The following is a 20,416-nucleotide window of genomic DNA, read 5'->3' as shown; positions in this document are numbered from 1 at the left end:
TTATTAAAGATTACGAGGGAACATGAATAATAAAAAAAATAACTATGAATGCATGATATAAATACTAGCCTGGTCCTACCAAACTCTTGTTTCATTTGTACAGATTCTGGCCACCCTCCATTGACAAGCGTTAACTTCCTTGAAGGCGGGTACTCTGTTGAAGTTTAAAACTATTGGATCTGCCCAGAGTCACTCTGGATCTGCCATAACCAATCGCTAATGTTTGGTTGTGACGTATGTCTACCTCTCAGGCACTCCCTCTGTTCGCTGATTGGACCGGTGAAAAATTGATCGGCAAAAACCCAAGAATACACAGCAAACCCAGACGTAGTACTGAAGGAAAATGAAAATTGAGCGGAAGTACGTAAGAGGACGGAACCAGGCTATATAAATACTGCAATATTCCATAAAAATAAGAATTCACCATTTTGATTTCATGGTGACTTAAAGTGTCTTGCAGTTCTAGCGATTTTATATTGACTGAAAAAAAAATGGATATAATGGACACCTTAATACTCGATAAAACTGACACCTTGAATACACTGAGTTGTTGGTTTGTCAGTTGAGTTCAGTTTATGTATTGTATATACAGAAATAACAGCTTTTTGAAGCATAATAATTAGCTGTTTTGTGGGGGTTTTTTTGTAGGTTAAAAAATGGCAGTATTACACTAGTGAATTTAACAGTTCATAAATTCAATAACAAAAGCATGAATTCTTTTTCGTGAATTATCAAGAATACAAGATGTAAATGTAATCAAAGTAAAGCTTTTATCTTGCACAAGATAATGTTGTTCACAAAATTCTAAGGTGAATTCTCAAAACATGAAAATGTACCAAGCATTCACTTTAGTGTGAAAACATAGTTCCTTGTACTTGAGTTCTCATAAATAGATTGTCTGCCCTCCAAGGAGTAACCATAATAACATGGATAGGGGCCAGTGGGCAGGGTAAGGGGTTTTGGGGTCATGGGTGTGTTGGTTTGTGGTAATATGTTTGCTTGGAGCTTCTAAGCATCTTCAGCATTTTCTGATTTGATTTAAATTATGTTTTAGATGTTGCCTTGTGGGTTTCTCATTAACCATTAGCAGTGACAGAACTTGGTGTGGGTCGTCATTACAGATCAGTAGAGTCAGGAAGGCCTAGTAATAAAAAAAATATCAGCCATACAGTACTGTGCAAAAGTCTTCGGCGCGTTAGTATTTTCACCAAAAACAAAAAAAGTTTTTAATGCAGTTATTTATATCTTTTGCTATTGTGTGTCAGTAGGAAATATCAGTTTACATTTCCAAACATTCCTTTTGCCATTGTAATAATCCAGTGAGATTTTTGTATGCACAATGAGTCTGGCTATGAAATGATCTCCGCATCATCGAGTCTGTCTGGGATTACATGAAGAAACAGAAATAACTGCAACAGACTAAATCCAGAAGAACTGCGGCAATACTGTGAAAAGTTTTAGACACTTGTGTAAAAATGCTGTAAAGTGAGGATACTTTCAAAAATAATTTCATAAATAGATTTGATCAATTAACTTCTATTAACTAAATTAAATCAATATTTGATGTGACCACCCTTTGCGTTTAAAACAGCTTTTGTCCAGGTACACTTGCACATAGTTTTTCATGTAGATTTGCAGGTCGGTTTCCTCAAGCCTCTTGGAGACGTTGCTGCAGTTCTTCTGGATTTAGTCTGTCTCAGTTTTTTCTGTTTCTTCATGTAATCACACACAGACTCGATGATGGTGATATCAGACCATACCGGCTGTTGTCAGACTCCTTGTGCACACAAACATTACAATTAATGGCAAATGGAATGTTTGAATGTAAACTAATATTTCCTACCGACACTCTGCAGCAAAAGATATGAATAACTGGCTTAAAGGGATAGTTCGGCCAAAAATGATATTTAACACATGCATTACTCACCCTCAAGCCGTTCGAGATGCATATGTCAATCTTGTTTCAGACGAACACATTTTCAGTTATTTTAGAAAATGTCTTAGACCCTTCAGTGGATATAATGTGAAGCAATGGGGTCCACCTCCTTCAAGTCCCAAAATGTGCATACATCCTTCACAAAAGTAATCCATCCGGCTCCAGGGGGATAAACGAAGGCCTTCTGAGGGTAATCCGTGCGGTGTTGTCGTAAAAAAATATACATATTTAAAACTTTATAAATGAAAATATCTGACTTCCGGCAACGATCGACGCGCGTTCACGGGTGATGAAAGTCGGCGTACGAGGTAGGACCATAGACTGTAAAAAATAGCGTAGGAACCGTCGTGACGTAGAACGAACGCGCCTGCACAGCCAGAGAGCAGAGCAAAACAACGTCTACGTCACGACTGTTCCTACGCTACGTCCTACCTCGTACGCCGACTTCCATCACCCGTGAACACGCGTCGATCGTTGCCGGAAGTCAGATATTTTCATTTATAAAGTTTTAAATATGTATATTTTTACGACAAAACCGCACGGATTACCCTCAGAAGGCCTTCGTTTATCCCCCTGGAGCCGGATGGATTACTTTTGTGAAGGATGTATGCACATTTTGGGACTTGAAGGAGGTGGACCCCATTGCTTCACATTATATCCTCTAAAGGGTTTTCACTAAAAGACATTTTCTAAAATAACTGAAAATGTGTTCGTCTGAAACAAGATTGACATATGCATCTCGAACGGCTTGAGGGTGAGCTAAATATTATTTTTGGCCGAACTATCCCTTTAAAACCATTAGTTTTTTGTGAAAATACTATGCCTAAGACTTTTGCACAGTACTATATGTATACCCCAGATTGTACTTCTAAACTGTATCCTGACCTGAACTAAAACTAAAGGCAGAAGCTTATGCAATGATAATACACCATAGACACGTTTTTCTACTATAGGAAACATAATCGAACGTCATTTTAACAGATTTCTTGCTACTGCCCTAGAGAAGATGAATAAGATAATTATATGTGAGCTCTGGGCAAATGGATGAACACATCCTACTGCTGCTAGACTGCCTGCAGCTCCATTGTAGACACAATAAACTACAGCTTCCATTGCTTGATTATTGTGTTCAGGCAAGAATTTGTCATATAAATTGTTGGAAAGATTTTTGTGTCTAATATTTGCCTCGCAAGGCGGTTAGAGGGAAATGTAATTATTGATAATTGCACAAGGACATAGTGTCTTTTTTTTTTTCTTTTCCATTGCAGCCCATATAAAGTGAAATACGTGTGCACACGGGTTCAAACATGAGCCATATAGTCATGCATGTTTGAGTTCTGGTCATACAGGCAAAAGAGAGCAAAATGTTAAGAGGCCATCATTAACATTCCCAGCAATAACATGGCAGATAAGTATCAGATAAATCGGAAATATGTAATTTTCTTGCAGATCTATCAAACAGGGCTGTCTAATGAAGAGAGCAAGTCCTTTGCGTGGCACATTAAGAGGAGATCAGTCCAGCTATTCATCCAGGTGATGCTCTGCCTGGAGGCAAGTATGCACCCCTTTTGAATAATTTAGTTGGCGCACGTAGACATCATTATTTGTAACTCTCTGATGCTGAAAAATCAAGAGCGTCCAGCAAATTATCCTTTGATTTGATCACAAGTCTCAAGTGTCATGCCATTTCGATAGAAAACTTAATAGTTGTAAAACACAAAACAGCAGTTGTTTTTCACATTTTATGATGCATTGACATTTTAATTAGTGTCCACATTTCAAATGACACCATGAGTTTTACTTGATATTAGTTGGGATTATGCCGCAAATATCAGTTTATTCCATTTATATGGGCTCTTAAACAAAAGCTTAATCCTTTGGATAATTGGAAATGCAGTTTTATAAACAATAAATCGTTTTTTTCAGGCTCAAGATGACTGTATTGAAACTGGCTCACTGTTGCTATCATTTATTTTTTTGTTAGTGGTGAAAGCTCTTGAAGACTCTTAAATTCCTGTGGGGTTTTGATCCCTTGCTTTTTTTAGTTTTCACTTTCTCCAATATTTACCAGATGCATCATAATCTGGAAAGATCTCCCCTCAGTTTTGTTTTTCATGTTACATTTACAATAAGGTTCAATCCTTTTATCCAAAGCAATTCTAATTCACATTCACTCATAATATATTAATGTTATACATCTTTAAATGTAACAAATTTGTAGCCTATATCTCAGTATTTGTAGAAATGAACAATATTCTAAAACATATCATAATTATGCTTAATTTAATAAGTATAAAAAATATTCTTATAGGCTAAATGCTTATTCATTATTTAATAAATTCTTGCTCATGATACCTAATGCTGCAATGAACGGTAACAATTTGAACCTAATTTTTATTTTATTTATTTATTTGGAGAATCCACTTCCTTTTTTCGTGATTTAAGGGACTGTTCTGTGTGGAGTTTTTTGAATATGGCTTCCTACATTATTAGAGGCAACCATTGATTTCATGACCCCCTCTGAAACAGAGGTAATGATCTGAGGTCTAACTCAGGAAACCAGCAATCATGACAATAAGCATGAAGCCTATCAATATTAGCACATCCTGCTGTTGTAGACTGGCCTGCTGTTATCATTTATTTCTTTTTATTTGCAGTCTGTATACTGCAAACACAAACCCCTTACTGCAAAAGTTAGACACCGGTTAAAGTCCTGACGACTTGTGAAGCGGAAACATTTATGGACTTCATTTTGGTTCCTCAAGCACTTTTGATGCCGCAGAGCTTTGCACAATAGGATAGGTGGGTAATTTGTTCAGCTGACTTGGTTTCCACTATCGGCTCGTGTTACGCTGTGTTTATTCAATTCATTACTCCAACTGTTTTTTCACCTTAGGCCCATTGTGACAGATCAGGTCTGCTAGAACCTTCCGGCATGCTGAAATGAATATCGCATGCAGCCACCCATGTCCGTCTGCCATCACAGCGTCTCTCAATGCCCATCTTACATTGGTAAATGACCTCTGATTACAACAGAGGTCATGACAAACTTTAAAAGGAATATAGCGACTTCAATGAAAGTTAAGCTTAAAGGGGTCATCGGATGCCCATTTTCCACAAGTTGGTATGATTCTTTAGGATCTCCATGTAAAAGTTGGAGTTTGTAAAAGTTTTGGTTAAAATTCCTCAATGGTTGTGTAAAACAACACCCTTTTTACCTCCTCAAAAACAGCTCTGTTCATGTCTCTTTAAATGATAATGAGCAACTGCTCACCCCACCCCTCTCTTCCATGGGGGGTGTCGACACAAGACACATAAAGTGCTGCCTTGGCAACCTGCCTTGGTGGACACTACAAATGGCTGAGGGCGGAAATATGCTAATACGGGACAGTCCGTCAGTGGTTGTGGGCGGAGCATGAGAAATCTGACATCATATTGCTCAGAAAATCCAAACGGCTCGATTATTGAGAGTGTTTAGACTTTTTGAGGATTTAAAAAAAAGGAGTGTATGGATTTTTTTTTTCATTGTATATGGTGGTTGTTTTTTTCTTTGTATGGTGGTTGATTTTAGAATTTTTAAAAGAAACATCAAAATATTTTTTTTTCAGTAGTCCACATTAGCCACAAGTGCTGTCAATTTATCCTTTAACTACGTACAATTTTATTATAGTTCTTGAAAAGAAAAAAGCCTGTGGTGAAGAGAATAGCTTTCAGAGATGGGCATGTGGACACTACAGCAATAATAATGAATTGCCGTTTGAATTGATTGTAATGAAGCGTGCAGTCAGATGGTTCTCTCCAATGTTTGTTTGTGATTACAAATGGGTGCTGCTCTGAACCCAGTGACTGAACTCATAAAGCAGTCCGGCACTCCTGGCCTTTCCCTGGGTCTCTGCGGTGGGACAGCGAGAGGTAAAGAATGATGGTTTATTCTCTAGCTCATTTAGAGCTGACCACACAGCTGGAGGGCCCAGATGTACCGATTTAATGGCTAATTACTGTCTCGCACACACACTGCCTGATGAGAGTGAAAGGTCATGCTGAGGAGCTCCGGGTGTGAGTTTATTGTGTTATTTATGCATGTAAATTATTAGCCACAAAATTGCACTACTCAGATACTGTGAAGCCAAATTAATGATGCAATCCATCAACAAAAAAATTCAAATCTAGTTACCGGTATATCCATATGATGCAATTGTATAGGCCCTTTTAGAAAGAAAGAAGTATCATTTTTATATCTATTATATATTTGATTATCCAAGAAAAGTTTCTTTCTTAATTTCATTGAATATTTTCACTAATAGTTCAAGTGCTTTCTATTATTATTATTATTATTTAAATTTTTTGGTGACACTTTAAAATACAATTCATTTTGTTATATTCATTGTTTATAGAGTGTTGCAGGAATGGCGTATTTTTGTAGGCCAAAACCTGGAATAGAGTTAGCATTTTAGCTCTTCAGGCTTTTGGTTAGTACTTGAAATACGGTCTGTGGTGAACACAAGCTCAAGATGGTGTCACATTGTATTCTACTTTATTACACGGCTCTTTGGAATACTTGATTCTGATTAGTCAATCGTGCCATGCAGCAGTAGGCTATGTTATGGTGCGTTCAAGTCATGTCGGAACGATTGCATTTACGATTTGAATGCGCATGTCGTTATTACAAATGGGAAGCTCTGGATTTTCTGTGTTTACGAGTTGGGGGGCATGTCAGTAGCTATGTTTCCTTCACCCTGTTTTAATGCGCATTTTGAAACGAGTGATGGGACGCTTATGGCTTCATAAATAAATTACAACATAAAAAGCAAAACACACCTGATGCACATTCTGTATTTTTTTTAATTATAGAGTTTAAAAACCTTGCTGTATTTTTGTGTAGTTAATTAAGAGAAGGTACACACCACCATCTTACTCCGACGGAAATGACTTGAACACACCTGACATCGTAAACACCACTTCCCACTTCGTAAATACGAACTTCCCAGGAGGACTTGAACGCACCATTATCCACCGGTATAAACTGATAACAACCGGTATAAACTGATAACACAGGCTCATCAGGGTCACTGTGACTGAAGTCGGCGCTTTGCACTTGCTAGGAACGGGTTTTCCTTGTGGAAGTTTTGCGTTTGGTGTGCTAATAAAATATTAAAACTCAAATCTATATTTTGTATTCAGTTATTTAATTATGTCATCCGGTATCATGCAGCTGCCATTTTGAGACGATTGTTTTGTACACTGTAATGGATTATAACAAACAGGTACTATTTTAAAACAGTTTAATCTCAAATCAATATCTCTTATCCCCATAATCACACACCGAACAGGTTAACTCATACGCACTAGTCCGCTTTCACAGCCTCGTTGTGTTTATAATCGCGCTAACTCACACTTCCTGGGATTTTCTTTTAAACAAAGACTGAAAGAGTTGTCGGAAGCTCATTGATGGTGACGTTGAAGTCGAGCGACTGTAGTTTGTTTATAGCCTTCGTTTAGCTTTTTATTTCTGCTGAATGCATTTAAGCTTCAGAATTCATAAAAGTTGTTTATTTGTGAAAATGATCACAATGAATGAAACGTGAAAGAATCATGAGCTGCAAAAATTCAAAATCCTATTCGGTTTTTTGTTGAGGGAACCAAGGTGATGCTAACTTCCGGGTTGGCCTACAAAAATACGTCATCCTTGCACCACTCATATAGACCTTGTGTAGCCCCGCCCCGTTTCAGCGCTGTGCTTATTATCTTCTGTTTTTTGTTTTGTATTTCCACAGCATGAATGTAAGATCTTACAGATTTATGAATCGTTTTCAAATCTTCCCGGTCTATTGACATTTGTTATGACATCCTCTTCAGACATTATAGTGCTCGTGATAACTTTTGTGAACTCTTCAATAAGTAAATCCACTTCACCAGCTAAATACTCTTCGACAGCAATGCCATAGAAATATACATAGCTACTGTAAAAACTAAAGTACAAAGACCAAATTCTAAAGATGGCTGCGAGCTTGATCTCTCTGACGCATAAGGTCTATTATGGAATATGTGAACTTGATTGTTCACTCGCAGCATTCAAAATTCTGATTTTTGCTCATAGTTACTGTCATGGCAACGCTGTATAAGGGTCGGTTCATCCATGTAACTGAAACAGCCGCTTTCATGTCTGTTGTATCACACCAAGGATTCGCTCTCGCTTGCTTTATACAAACAAAAAAACGCTACTCATCTAGTGTCTCCCTTATCGATTGTTGTGAAAATATGAATAAATACATAATTTCAACTCTAGGTATCATGCACAAGTGCATACTACTTTTACCAAATGTATTCAATACAATACATTTTTGACATTTCAAGTTATAGCCTAATTAACATTTAACCTTTGTTTTATAGATGCTATAAAACACATTTTTGTTTGTTAGTTTGTGATACCTAATGTATTATCTAATGTTAACAAATGGAACCTTATTGTAAAATGTTACCTATTTTTTTAAACAGAGGAAAACATGTTTGGGAATATTACTGATCAATCACACGCATGACTCACTGACCAATGAGCCAATCATTATGTGAGTTATGGGTGCTTCATGCATACATATCATGAATGTTATAAGCACTTTAGCCATAAAGAGACAGAACTGCATGTGTAGCATCATATGTTCATGCGGAGAATGGCTTGCATGTAGAAAATGGGCCAGACCAGGCGAAGAGTTGTCGTAAAACTGGTCAGTGGTAGTATTAGCTCTAGAGTCTTGTTTATTGCTGTGCTATGGCTCATTGACACCTGCTCAGAGCTCTGAGAAGATCTCATTTCAAAGCCATTATAATGCTGCAATCTTCACTTGCTGCTGGAGAGTGTACTGGGGGTGTGAAAGCTGGGAAACAAATAACAAAGTAACATAATTGGAGAAAACGTAAAAAAAAAAAAAAATGTGGGGCACATGGTTTTCAAAGGACATATTCGAAAGGGTTTTTAGTTCCGATTAATAATTCCAGATTTCAATTTGTTCAATCGTGTTTAGCATGTATGCACATTTCCCTTGACGTTAGTGTATGGTTCTCATTGTTTTTTTCTTTTTATGCAGTACTTTTTAGAGAGATTGATTAGTACAGTAATCTAATTACACTGTTGAAGATGTAATAAATTACTTTTTAGAGTAACTTGCCCAACACTGCCTGTATCATGTTGACTTGACTTTGTATTTGTAAAGACCTTTCTAACCAAAATGTATGCCGTACACAAGCAAATGTAGCCTTTGTATCGCCTTAACATTAGGCTATTCTTATGCAAACATTGAATTACAGCTCTAAATACTGTCTAAATATTCTATTGTTTAGATATGTTGCTCCTTGAAGCAGAGTGAATGCTTGTTGCAGTGTGAGAGAGCTGTTAGGATGTTTTATAGCTCTGCACAGGAAGACAGCTGAGGAAATCAACCCTGATGCTGAATTTCCTATATAATTTCATTCTAGTCCTGTATCTAACCTTTGTTTTCAGCTGTTTGGCAGGAACTGTCAGTGTTCGGTCCTTGTGAACTGAGCTGTTACGTAAATATGTGAGATGCTGGATCAAAGAGTATAGCTTGAAATCTCAAACTAATTGTGGTGATGAAAACAGATGCCACCGTGTGGTGATAGTGAGAACTGCCTTCTCATCCTCACTCCTTTAAACCTTTAAACCTTTAAACAAACAAACTGTCCTTCCTTCATTTCCTACTAATAACTTGTAAGTCAATTATAAAAAAAATGGCCACTTGACATTCATTTGTGCTTAAAGATTGCAGATTGCTAAAATCCACTTACTATTATTTTTATGAGCTTGAATTGTAGAAACAGAACATAGAAAGTAAATATTCATAAATCATTTTAGTTTTACTAAGCGATAAAAAAAAGAAGGCGATATTGTTCAGAATATAAATTACATATTGTACAGCCTGTCTTTTGAAATACAGTGCGTTTAAGAGTCAGATCTAAATACAAAGGACGTTATCTGTTTAAAATCCTCATTTATGGCATGTATCAGATTCTGGAACACTGTTTTTGCAGTATGCTGTGCTATTGTTTCTCCTTTGAGAGTCTGTGTATCCAACACCCCCATTAGGGGTGTAAATCGGTTGAATGCGAAAGTCCCCCTTGAGCAGCTGTTCATTATTCAAAGAAACTATCTGAAAGCTAGTCTCAGTCATTTCCAGAATAGAGTTATCCTTTTTAGTCCCTGCTTCACAGTAGTCGTCTTTTCTTCTGCCCCGACTGTATTTCCATTTTGACGAATCTGACCTTTCCTTCTTGTGCATGTGCCAGCAGAATATGCTCAACAGGACCACCAGAACCACAAGCACCGCCCCGCCAATCAGGCCAGCCAGTAGGAAAGGCGAGCTGGGGTCCTGCTGGGTCGCCTGCTCGGGGCCAGTGGTGTTATCACCGGAGTCAAAGGAAGTGGACTTCGTCATCACCTCTGAGCAAATCGTATCATCTCCTGGGTGGTAACTGTTGAACGCGTCCAGCGGATCTACGCAAATACGATAGGTGGACTTGGGCTCCAGGTTTGCCAGTGCGATTCCCTCACGTTCGCCCTCCACAAGTGACTCAAGCATGGGGCCTGTTATCAAACTGTGACCCAGCTTGACCCAGGTCACCTTATAGGCTGTGACAGCGAATGTCGATACCCAGCTTACCTGAATACATGAACCGTTTAGCACCGCAAAGGAAACGCGCAGCGACTCCTGCCTCGGGCCGACCGGGTCGTTCGATCTCTGTTCCCTGTCTTCGCCTGCATTCGGAGGGAGAAGTGTGAGAGGCGAAGGGGTGGGTGTAGGCCGGGAGCGTGCGGGTGTGAAGGCCGTTTGAGTGGCTGACTCAGCGGTGGAGGCAGAGAGCAGTGTGGGCTGTGGGACTGTGGCGGTGCTGTTAGGACACTGGATGAGCTCCAGGGTTAGTTCTCTGATTACCATGCCACGTACCCTCTCTGGTTTCTGGCACATGAAGCCACGGACATTGAGGGTAGCTGGCAGGGACTTTAACCACAGTATGACCCATTTAATGTTGCAGTCACAGAGCCAAAGGTTGTTTCGAACAGTGAGCTGTCTCAGGCCGCGGAGGCCGTCAAAGACCCCCTGTGTGAGAGACTGCAGCTGGTTGTTTGAAATATCCAGTCTCTCCAAGCGATGAAGGCCATGAAAGGCTGTCAAAGGAATCTCATTCATCTGATTATCCTGCAAGTTGAGCTTGACTAGAAACTCGGCAGGCAGATAAGGAGGAGGAACCGTGAGGGAGTTGCGCGCCATCGACAGCGTTTTGAGATTTACGAGGGTCTGGAGAGCCTCGGGGGCGATGCCCTCGTCCGTGAGCAGGTTCCCATCCAGGAGGAGGCGTTCGAGGCCCGTCACATTCTCAAACGCATCCTCGGCTATAATTGCAATGCGGTTCTCGTCCAACCGCAGCTCTCTCAGCTCCTCGGGGAGCCCGATGGGGACGCTACTCAGGTGGTTCTTGGTGAGGAAAAGGGTCTTGAGACTGATGGCCTCCCTGAAGGCCCCCTCCTCCACACCCACGGTGGAGATGGAGTTGTCATCCAGATAGAGCTCCTCCAGGCGTAGCAGCTGTGCGAGGGCGGCCCGGGACACAGTCTGAATGTTATTCTCCTGCAGGTGGAGCACCCGCACATTTTTGGGAAGATTGACAGGGAATTCGTCAAGCTGGTTGCCATAGAGATACACCGTCTCCACAGAGGCAACGTTGTGCATTTCCAGGGGAAATCCAGCATTGTTGATTTGATTGTTGTGGAGGTAGAGGGTCTTATAACCCTCTCCTAGCCCCAGAGGCACTGACATTAGACTCCTCTCGTTGCAGTAAACAAAGGTCCTGTCACACCGGCACTCCTCTGGACAGGTTGTGGCCCAGGAGAAATGCATGTGAAGACCCAGAAGTATCGGTATCCACGGGCTGATCAAAGTTGGCAGGTCTTTATTCCACATTCGGATCCGTACCTCCATTTTGTAAGACCTTGCAAACTTTTTGACAACAACAGTGCACGTAATTAAAAAGGGTGAAAAATAATAAAAAATAAAATCCACCACACTGGAGTTCTTAGAAGCTTGCCTCGGTGGAGAGTATGCGATGTTGAAGTCGCTGGGTAATCCTCCTGTAATTGCCTGTCCTAAGCTCCCCAACACAAGAGCAATAGTCTCATTAACTCGTGCGACTCCCTCTCATCCCTCCGTCCATGCTCGAGCTGGAAATGATAGCAGAGCTCATCACATTGTCACTCTGAGTTTAGGGAGGGACGATTTCAAAGTGTGTGGGCCAGAGCAGCGAGTATGGAGGGCTCATCGGAGATGACCTCCTCTCTCGTCGCAGCTGGACGATTCCCGTAAGGCACGACCTTCCTCACAGGGAGCATTTTGTGCCGCTTACCTATTTTAACAGAAAATAAAAATAAATTAGATGTTATTTCAATGTCAAACCTCTTAGTATCTGCATATGTTTTACTTTCTGAAAGGAAAATATGTGCGTCACAAAAATTTGGTTTTAAAAGCAGTCAAGTGAAATAACACATTTTTTCAGTTACTCTTTTGCATTAACTGAAACAAGCAAAAATCCACTTAAATTTGTGGGTTACAGTGTTTTTTTTTTTTTTTTTTTTTTACCATACCCAATCTCCTTACTTGTGGCAAAATCACTGTTACACACAGATTCGAGTGGGATTATTGCAACATCACTATGATTAAATCCTCTATTTTAATCTTTATAGTTCAATAAAGAGTTAAATGTATTATTATATTAATTCTCAGAGTAAACAATTTTTCCTCTAAATACCTAATATAATTCAGTACCTTGACTGTAGAATGTTTACGTTTGGCAAGCAACATGGCAACTTGCTAATAATATTGAATGTGTAAATATCCGATCAGAATTTAGAGTTTGAAATATTTACATAGTAAATATTAAGAAAAAGAGATATAAATTTAAAAAAAAGAGAGAAATAGCAGCTAACAATAAAGCAGGACACTGCTCCACACTTCATGGTCTTCATGAGGAGAGAGTATTGTGACTGGCGACATCAGCATCTCTGCACTCTCAGACTTGTAAAGGGCACTGAGGTGTTTAATCTGTCAAATGCCTCGATGATGGACAGGTCTGTTCTCCAATGCACTGGCACAGAGTTCTCTTCTCAGTGGTAATGATTCTGAACCTGGGGACAGTGAGAACTGCTCTATTAAATCGGTGTGGAGTGCATGAGCTTGAACAGGAAAGAAAAACAGCCTTGCTTATTATAGTGAATTTCAGAAATTCGTTTTGTTGTAGCCATGTTGAAAATCATCTTTGCATTTTTACCTGTCAGTCTTCATTGAGGCCTCACATGTCCTCATCTACCCATCTATTATCGGTCTGCAGTTTGTGTACTATTTTGTGTAGTCTATATCGTTCTGTAATGCTTTTTGCAATATATTGTATATATTATTCTATTTTCTTACACATATTTTGCACATGCGGTTACACACACACACACACACACACACACACACACACACACACACACACACGTTTGGTTTTCATGTTTTATGGGGACTCTCCACATATATAATGATTTTTATACTGTACAAACTGTATATTCTATACCCTAACCCTAGACCTACCCATCACAGAAAAAAATCGACATTTTTAGATGTTAAAAAAAACATCACTTAGTCTGATTTATAAGTTGTTTTCCTCAGGATTTCAGATATTGCCATCTTTGTGGGGACATTTTGTCCCCATAACGTAGGGTTAACCAGGACCACAGGAGTCTCTTGTACAATACACTTTCAACTGGCCTTGCTGTATGTACGTAAAACTTCTATTCTATTCTATTCTATTATATTATATTCTATTATATTCCATTCTTTTCTAACATTTTGTACCTTCCTTTGTGAGGAAATAGTGTATTATATCATAGTCTAGTAAAATCTTAGCAGAGAAAAATTATTTTGCAGGCTTTTTTCATGTATTATTATATAGAGTATTTGGATTTAACCAACCAAGGTCTAATTTAATAGTGAACGCCATTTGTTCACTCCAGCCATTACTTACTAGTTGGCTATATTGATCTATAAACTATCATTATACCATGGTGCTCAGGTTTTGTTCATTACTCTAAGAAAAAAGTCTCAAGAGCATACAACAGATTTAAGCAGCGGTATGGTTATGCACCCATGGAAAAATCACACATGGAAGTGCTTTACATCTCACTGTTATAAACACGCTTCTGAAATGTTCTGATTTACCCTTTTCTCTTCCTATTTGTGGGAGAATTTGTGTTTGACAGAACATTTGCCATTTGGTTAAATTTAAGCTATCCAATGGAAGTACATTAGATTGATGAGACAGTACACATATTCATGAATATGTGTACTGTTTATGCATATTTATTAGTAATGAGGGCATTTGTTTAACTTTAATTAATCGTGGGTTTATTGCTCAACCTTTATTATTATAGTGCTCAGTATATTTTAAGGTACATTGCACATTTTAGTAGTCAATATGCTAATATATTAGCATTAAAAACTAAATGGCATAGGCTATACAGTCGTGAACTGTAAAATACAAAGGCACGAATGCCATTCCGTAAATGCCTAAAACATTTAGTAGATTTCTGGCAACCACACTTTTCCATTTTTTTTTTTTTTTTTTTTTTGTATTGTTATTTTTTAACCAACTTTTAAGAGTATTCAGTGCATAAGGAATGTCAGATATAGCTGTTATACAAGAAGTTTCACGCAAGAGCGGAATTGGATTTGTATAGAAACACAAACGTGTTAATGTCTAAACGTGCTTTTAGTCCTTACCTTTTCTGAAGAGGCTTCGACCCATCCGGACAGCATTTTAAAGCCTTCTAAGTCTCTTCTCCAGTATGAGTTCTCAGAATAAACATCTCCGAGTTAGACTAAAAAATAATTCCAGACACCTAAAAGAGTCAGCCCGACGATCCTTTAGTCCGAGTGGTCTAAAAAGATACATTTTGTCGAGCGGCTGGTCCTGGGGAGGATTTGAAGTGTCTGCGCATGATGCGTCCGAAAGCCGCTGCTTCAATCCCGGTGATGCGCTCCCGAGCGCCGCGCTTCCCTTACCAAATGCCCTGGGCGCGCTGGACTCTCTCTCTCTCTCTCTCTCTCTCTCTCTCTCTCTCTCTCTCTCTCTCTCTCTCTCTCTCTCTCTCTCTCTCTCTCTCTCTCTCTCTCTCTCTCTCTCTCTCTCTCTCTCTCTCTCTCTCTCACACTCACTCACACACACACACACACGCACGCACACACTCCTCTCACACTGGTGTATCACAACCAAAGATGTTACACTTCTTCATTGTGGTCTGAATCCTCTACCATAATTGGTTACATCCATAGGCGTCGATTTCGGTGGGGACGGTGGGTACGCGTCCCCACCAGATTTCGTCATGAGTCATTTTGTACCCACCACTCTTGGAAACATTGAGGTACGGATGTACCTAATACAAATAAAACATCTCCAGTTAACTAGCAGAGCATTCATTTAGTCCGCTCTTAAATAAGAGATCTAGCGCTAAAATGTTTTGTTTTTTTAACTCAAGCTGAGCGCTCGTGTCCGCTGCTATCAGTGTCGTGGATACAGTGTTCTCTTTGGCTCGCGCACAGTTTTCACTCGGACGCGCACTTCAATCTATCGCCGTTGCGGAGAGACTCTCTATATATTCATTCCGGTGAAATTACAAAATAAAATGCACACAAACGTGTCCCTGGCTGCTTGATATAGACTGTAACCACTGATGAACGTATTCAGTTTTGAGAGAAAAAAAAAACTATACCGAGGGCGGATTAGAACCCGTAACCTCTGACACGCTTGGCAAAAGATCTACCACTAGACCATTTCAGAACTGAAACAAAAATTTGCGGATTGATGCATTTATTTACGGGTTAAACAGGCTGCAGAGTTTGTACCCAGCACTTTTGAAAATGCACTTCTGAATGCGTCTCTGTCCCCACCACATTTCAAACCAAACTGACGCCCATGGTTACATCTGAATGTTTATTCCAAGTACACTGAAAGCCGTTTCCTATTTTAACCTACGGGAGGAATTGCAGTAATGAATTCATTTGATTAATTTGAATTCATCGCTCTCTCTCTCTCTCTCTCTCTCTCTCTCTCTCTCTCTCTCTCTCTCTCTCTCTCTCTCTCTCTCTCTCTCTCTCTCTCTCTCTCTCTCTCTCTCTCTCTCTCTCTCTCTCTCTCTCTTGCTTTCTGTTGTGCTTCCAATTAATTTATGGTTTGCTCTTGCAATTATGAATAATTATTTCATTTTTGTATTGAATCATTCTGTCATAGGCTATTTAAAAAAAAAATGTAGTAGTATTTCCTGATAGATCTGCGCAATTAATCGACAAATAAGCAATATCATGGTTGAAGTTACAACTACAGAATTCAGTTTAAATCTACTCCCAGTTTGTCATAGTTTTCTGTTTACAGAGTGTTTTTGCAGCGTTGAGCATTGCAACCAATCATAGACCTGTTCGTTAGAATTAGGTTAGGATTAGAATTAGGGTATGGCTGGACCTTCAAGCTCCACCCATTACATCCAGTGAGGGGAAGCTGGACATCAAGCTCCACCCATTGGCTCTGCAGTGAGCAGCCTCTCCTTTTTGTTCAATCTTCTTACACCCCACTTACGATTAGGTTTAGGGAGCTTCATGCTTGCTTTTTTTAAATCATTCACATCTGTACAAATCAGATTGTAGGAATTTAGATGAAAATACTTAAGTTTTGTCAGGAGATCAGGTTGGTTTCACTCACCAGTGAGCAGGGAGTGGGAAGTGGTAAACCAGGAGAGGTCCTGGAGCTGAGTGAACACAGAACACATTGAGCTGGAAGTGGAAGGGTGCTTCTCAATCGGAAGGCTGTGAATCGGAAGTGTTATCAAGTGCTCTTCAAGTGCATGAGTTGGAGAAAGCAAAGGCCACATGCTGAGATGAAACACTCACATAATAAGGGTTCAGCTTCATCAGCTATCATGATTTATTCAAATGGTGCCATAAGATGAAAAAAAAAAATCTCAAGATATTTTACCCGAAAGTAGTTTTTTTTTTTTTTCACTGCAATCCTTTTGCCAAGAAATGTTTTCTGCGTATGGGTCAAGAGAGGCGAGAGTGATCTCGATCTAGTGAGCGATGAAAGATCAGTAACTCGTTTCCTTCTGTGGCTCGAACACGAGCTGCCTCTTCCCTCAGAGCGAAGGATACGCACGCCCCTTTAATGAACCATCAAACCAATACCGATTTGTTCTTACTGACATAAAGCACACAGACATGAATCTGCTCTCTTGAATCTTAAGATCAGTCCTTTAATCTTTTGATGCTTTTTGCCTCACAGGATACATCAGACAAATTCTGTACTAGGATTATTGGCTTTCTGCTATTTAGTTACAGGTATGTTTACCCAATCAATGGCAGATGATATGAGGAAACCTGTAGATGATGAGAGGATAGCATAATTGATAGCTTATGGATAAGAATCGCAACAGCCTGGTTAAGGCAAGCCTGATCAATTTCTTATCAATTTAAATTTATTAGTCACAGATGACAGCAGAGACTTTGGGACTTCCAACCAATCATGACAATCATAGACAGCAGCCTTTTGAACACAAATTGGATATCAAAGAATGCACACAACCCCACCACCACACCACATTATTTATATTATGTTTCTTATTGCACATTATTTGTATCTGCCGTCTTTCTTTTTCTATTTGAAGTTGTTCGGTTTCTTAGTCCTGATCATGCATTCTCAACAGCTGTTGATTTTTCTGACACGAACTCTGTCTACCAAATGCTAAATTTCAATTCATTAAATTCATTGGACATTAATTAAATGATGTCATGATATGCATCCACAAATGAATGCATTATGAATTAGCTATTGGCTTGGTGTGGGTAGTGCTTATATCAGACAGGATTATGCTGATGAAAGCTTGAAACAGATGCCTGCCCCACTGGAGAGAGGAAAACAAACAAATAAATAAATATAAAAATAACATATTCACCCCATTTTGCAGAGTTCTGGCAATGGTGTCTCATTATTTTGTGCTTATACCAAGAAATCCTCCTACATACAGGTAACATTGCCTATAAGCTGCAGGCTAGAGCTTATATTGGGAAGAATATGCTAACTTTATTTGACCTAACTTTTTGTTAGAACACAAAAGACACTATAATTGGATCGTAAGTTAGCAATGAATAGTTTTTGTGAGTGAATGCTATAAAATGTGTTTTTTAAGCTAAGGGAATATTTGAAACTATAAAGTTTACTCTTTGAGGTAGCTGCAGTACAAGTTAGCCAAGGGAGGTCAATGACAGACTCGTAGTCAAATACAAAGCCTCTTTTTTTTGTGTGTCTCTCTGTTAAGAAACAAAAAGAACACCGAGAACACATTAAGTTACTCGAGTTAGGGAGAAAAACAAACATGTTTGTCAGAGCCATGGAGCTGAGAAGCGGTGTGGCCAAACGCACGTTCAATCACCAGCCGAGTTATTTAATCAGCACTTCTCCCAGCTTGAAGTAAATTAGCAGGACAACAGAAAAAGCCAACTCTGCAGTGTGTTGTAGCAGATAGCTGCCCCTCTTCATGCATCTCCGCCTGCAGGAGCTCTGAATGGCAAACAGATACTCAAAGGAAGACTTGTCATAGGCAGCAGTGGGAGGTCAGGGGCCACACTGTTTTTAGCTTGTTTCCCCAGTTTAGCCTCAGTAACCTCTTTGCTCACAAATAAATGGATTTATGTGGGTCCAAAATCCAAGAGCACTAATGAAGTTGTATATAGCTTCTTTAAAAAAAAATGTTTTGATATAGAAAAATGACTTGAATGTATGATGTAAATGTTTTGGATTATAGGTGTGCTCAATTATGCTAAATAATCCTTTTCATTGGGGTGTATGTGTGCACCATTTACTTGAGGAAGTGATGGCACCAGGATGCACTGTGGGACGATGGAGGGAGTGTGACTTTAGGCAATGTTCTGGCTCTAGGCATTTGACACGTGCAACTTACCTAAACATTGTTGAAGACCAGGCAAAAACCTTCATGGCAATGTTGTTTCCTGGTGGAAATGGCCTCTTTTAGCAGGATAATGCACCCTGCCACACTGCCACACTGCACACATTGTTCAGGACATCCATCCATCCATCCACCCACCCGCCCGTCTGTCCATACATCCATCCATACATACATACATACATACATACATAGCGCTATTTGTATATATATTTTATTTGTATAATACATATCATTTCAAAGCAAAAAAAAGAATATATATATATATATATATACACTCACCTAAAGGATTATTAGGAACACCATACTAATACTGTGTTTGACCCCCTTTCGCCTTCAGAACTGCCTTAATTCTATGTGCCATTGATTCAACAAGGTGCTGAAAGCATTCTTTAGAAATGTTGGGCCATATTGATAGGATAGCATCTTGCAGTTGATGGAGATTTGTGGGATGCACATCCAGGGCACGAAGCTCCCGTTCCACCACATCCCAAAGATGCTCTATTGGGTTGAGATCTGGTGACTGTGGGGGCCATTTTAGTACAGTGAACTCATTGTCATGTTCAAGAAACCAATTTGAAATGATTCGAGCTTTGTGACATGGTGCATTATCCTGCTGGAAGTAGCCATCAGAGGATGGATACATGGTGGCCATAAAGGGATGGACATGGTCAGAAACAATGCTCAGGTAGGCCGTGGCATTTAAACGATGCCCAATTGGCACTAAAGGGCCTAAAGTGTGCCAAGAAAACATCCCCCACAACATTACACCACCACCACCACCAGCCTGCACAGTGGTAACAAGACATGATGGATCCATGTTCTCATTCTGTTTACGCCAAATTCTGACTCTGTCTCAACAGAAATCGAGACTCATCAGACCAGGCAACATTTTTCCAGTCTTCGACTGTCCAATTTTGGTGAGCTCTTGCAAATTGTAGCCTCTTTTTCCTATTTGTAGTGGAGATGAGTGGTACCCGGTGGGGTCTTCTGCTGTTGTAGCCCATCCGCCTCAAGGTTGTGCGTGTTGTGGCTTCACAAATGCTTTTCTGCATACCTCGGTTGTAATGAGTGGTTATTTCAGTCAAAGTTGCTCTTCTATAAGCTTGAATCAGTCGGCCCATTCTCCTCTGACCTCTAACATCAACACGGCATTTTCCCCCACAGGACTGCCGCATACTGGATGTTTTTCCCTTTTCACACCATTCTTTGTAAACCCTAGAAATGGTTGTGCGTGAAAATCCCAGTAACTGAGCAGATTGTGAAATACTCAGACCGGCCCGTCTGGCACCAACAACCATGCCACGCTCAAAATTGCTTAAATCACCTTTCTTTCCCATTCTGAGATTCAGTTTGGAGTTCAGGAGATTGTCTTGACCAGGACCACACCCCTAAATGCATTGAAGCAACTGCCATGTTGATTAGATAATTGC

The 20,416-nt window shown here is 39.7% G+C and overlaps 1 protein-coding gene across 1 annotated transcript; it reads right to left on the bottom strand.

The window, feature by feature from the left end:
• Nucleotides 1-9,784: 9,784 nt before the first annotated feature.
• si:dkey-87k14.1 (leucine-rich repeat transmembrane protein FLRT2) lies at nt 9,785-15,077 on the bottom strand. Its single transcript, XM_056235043.1, has 2 exons — nt 14,758-15,077; nt 9,785-12,346 (listed from the first exon to the last, which is right to left on the bottom strand). The coding sequence occupies exon 2, from the start codon at nt 11,923-11,925 to the stop codon at nt 9,937-9,939; it is 1,989 nt and encodes a 662-aa protein (XP_056091018.1). The 5' UTR covers nt 11,926-12,346; nt 14,758-15,077; the 3' UTR covers nt 9,785-9,936.
• Nucleotides 15,078-20,416: the final 5,339 nt, after the last annotated feature.

Source organism: Rhinichthys klamathensis, unplaced genomic scaffold, assembly GCF_029890125.1.
Source record: "Rhinichthys klamathensis goyatoka isolate OS25496 unplaced genomic scaffold, OSU_Roscu_1.1 h1tg000412l_1, whole genome shotgun sequence".
Classification (NCBI taxonomy): domain Eukaryota; kingdom Metazoa; phylum Chordata; class Actinopteri; order Cypriniformes; family Leuciscidae; genus Rhinichthys; species Rhinichthys klamathensis.
Note: the sequence above shows the minus strand (reverse complement) of the source record. Positions and strands in the feature narration are given on the sequence as shown.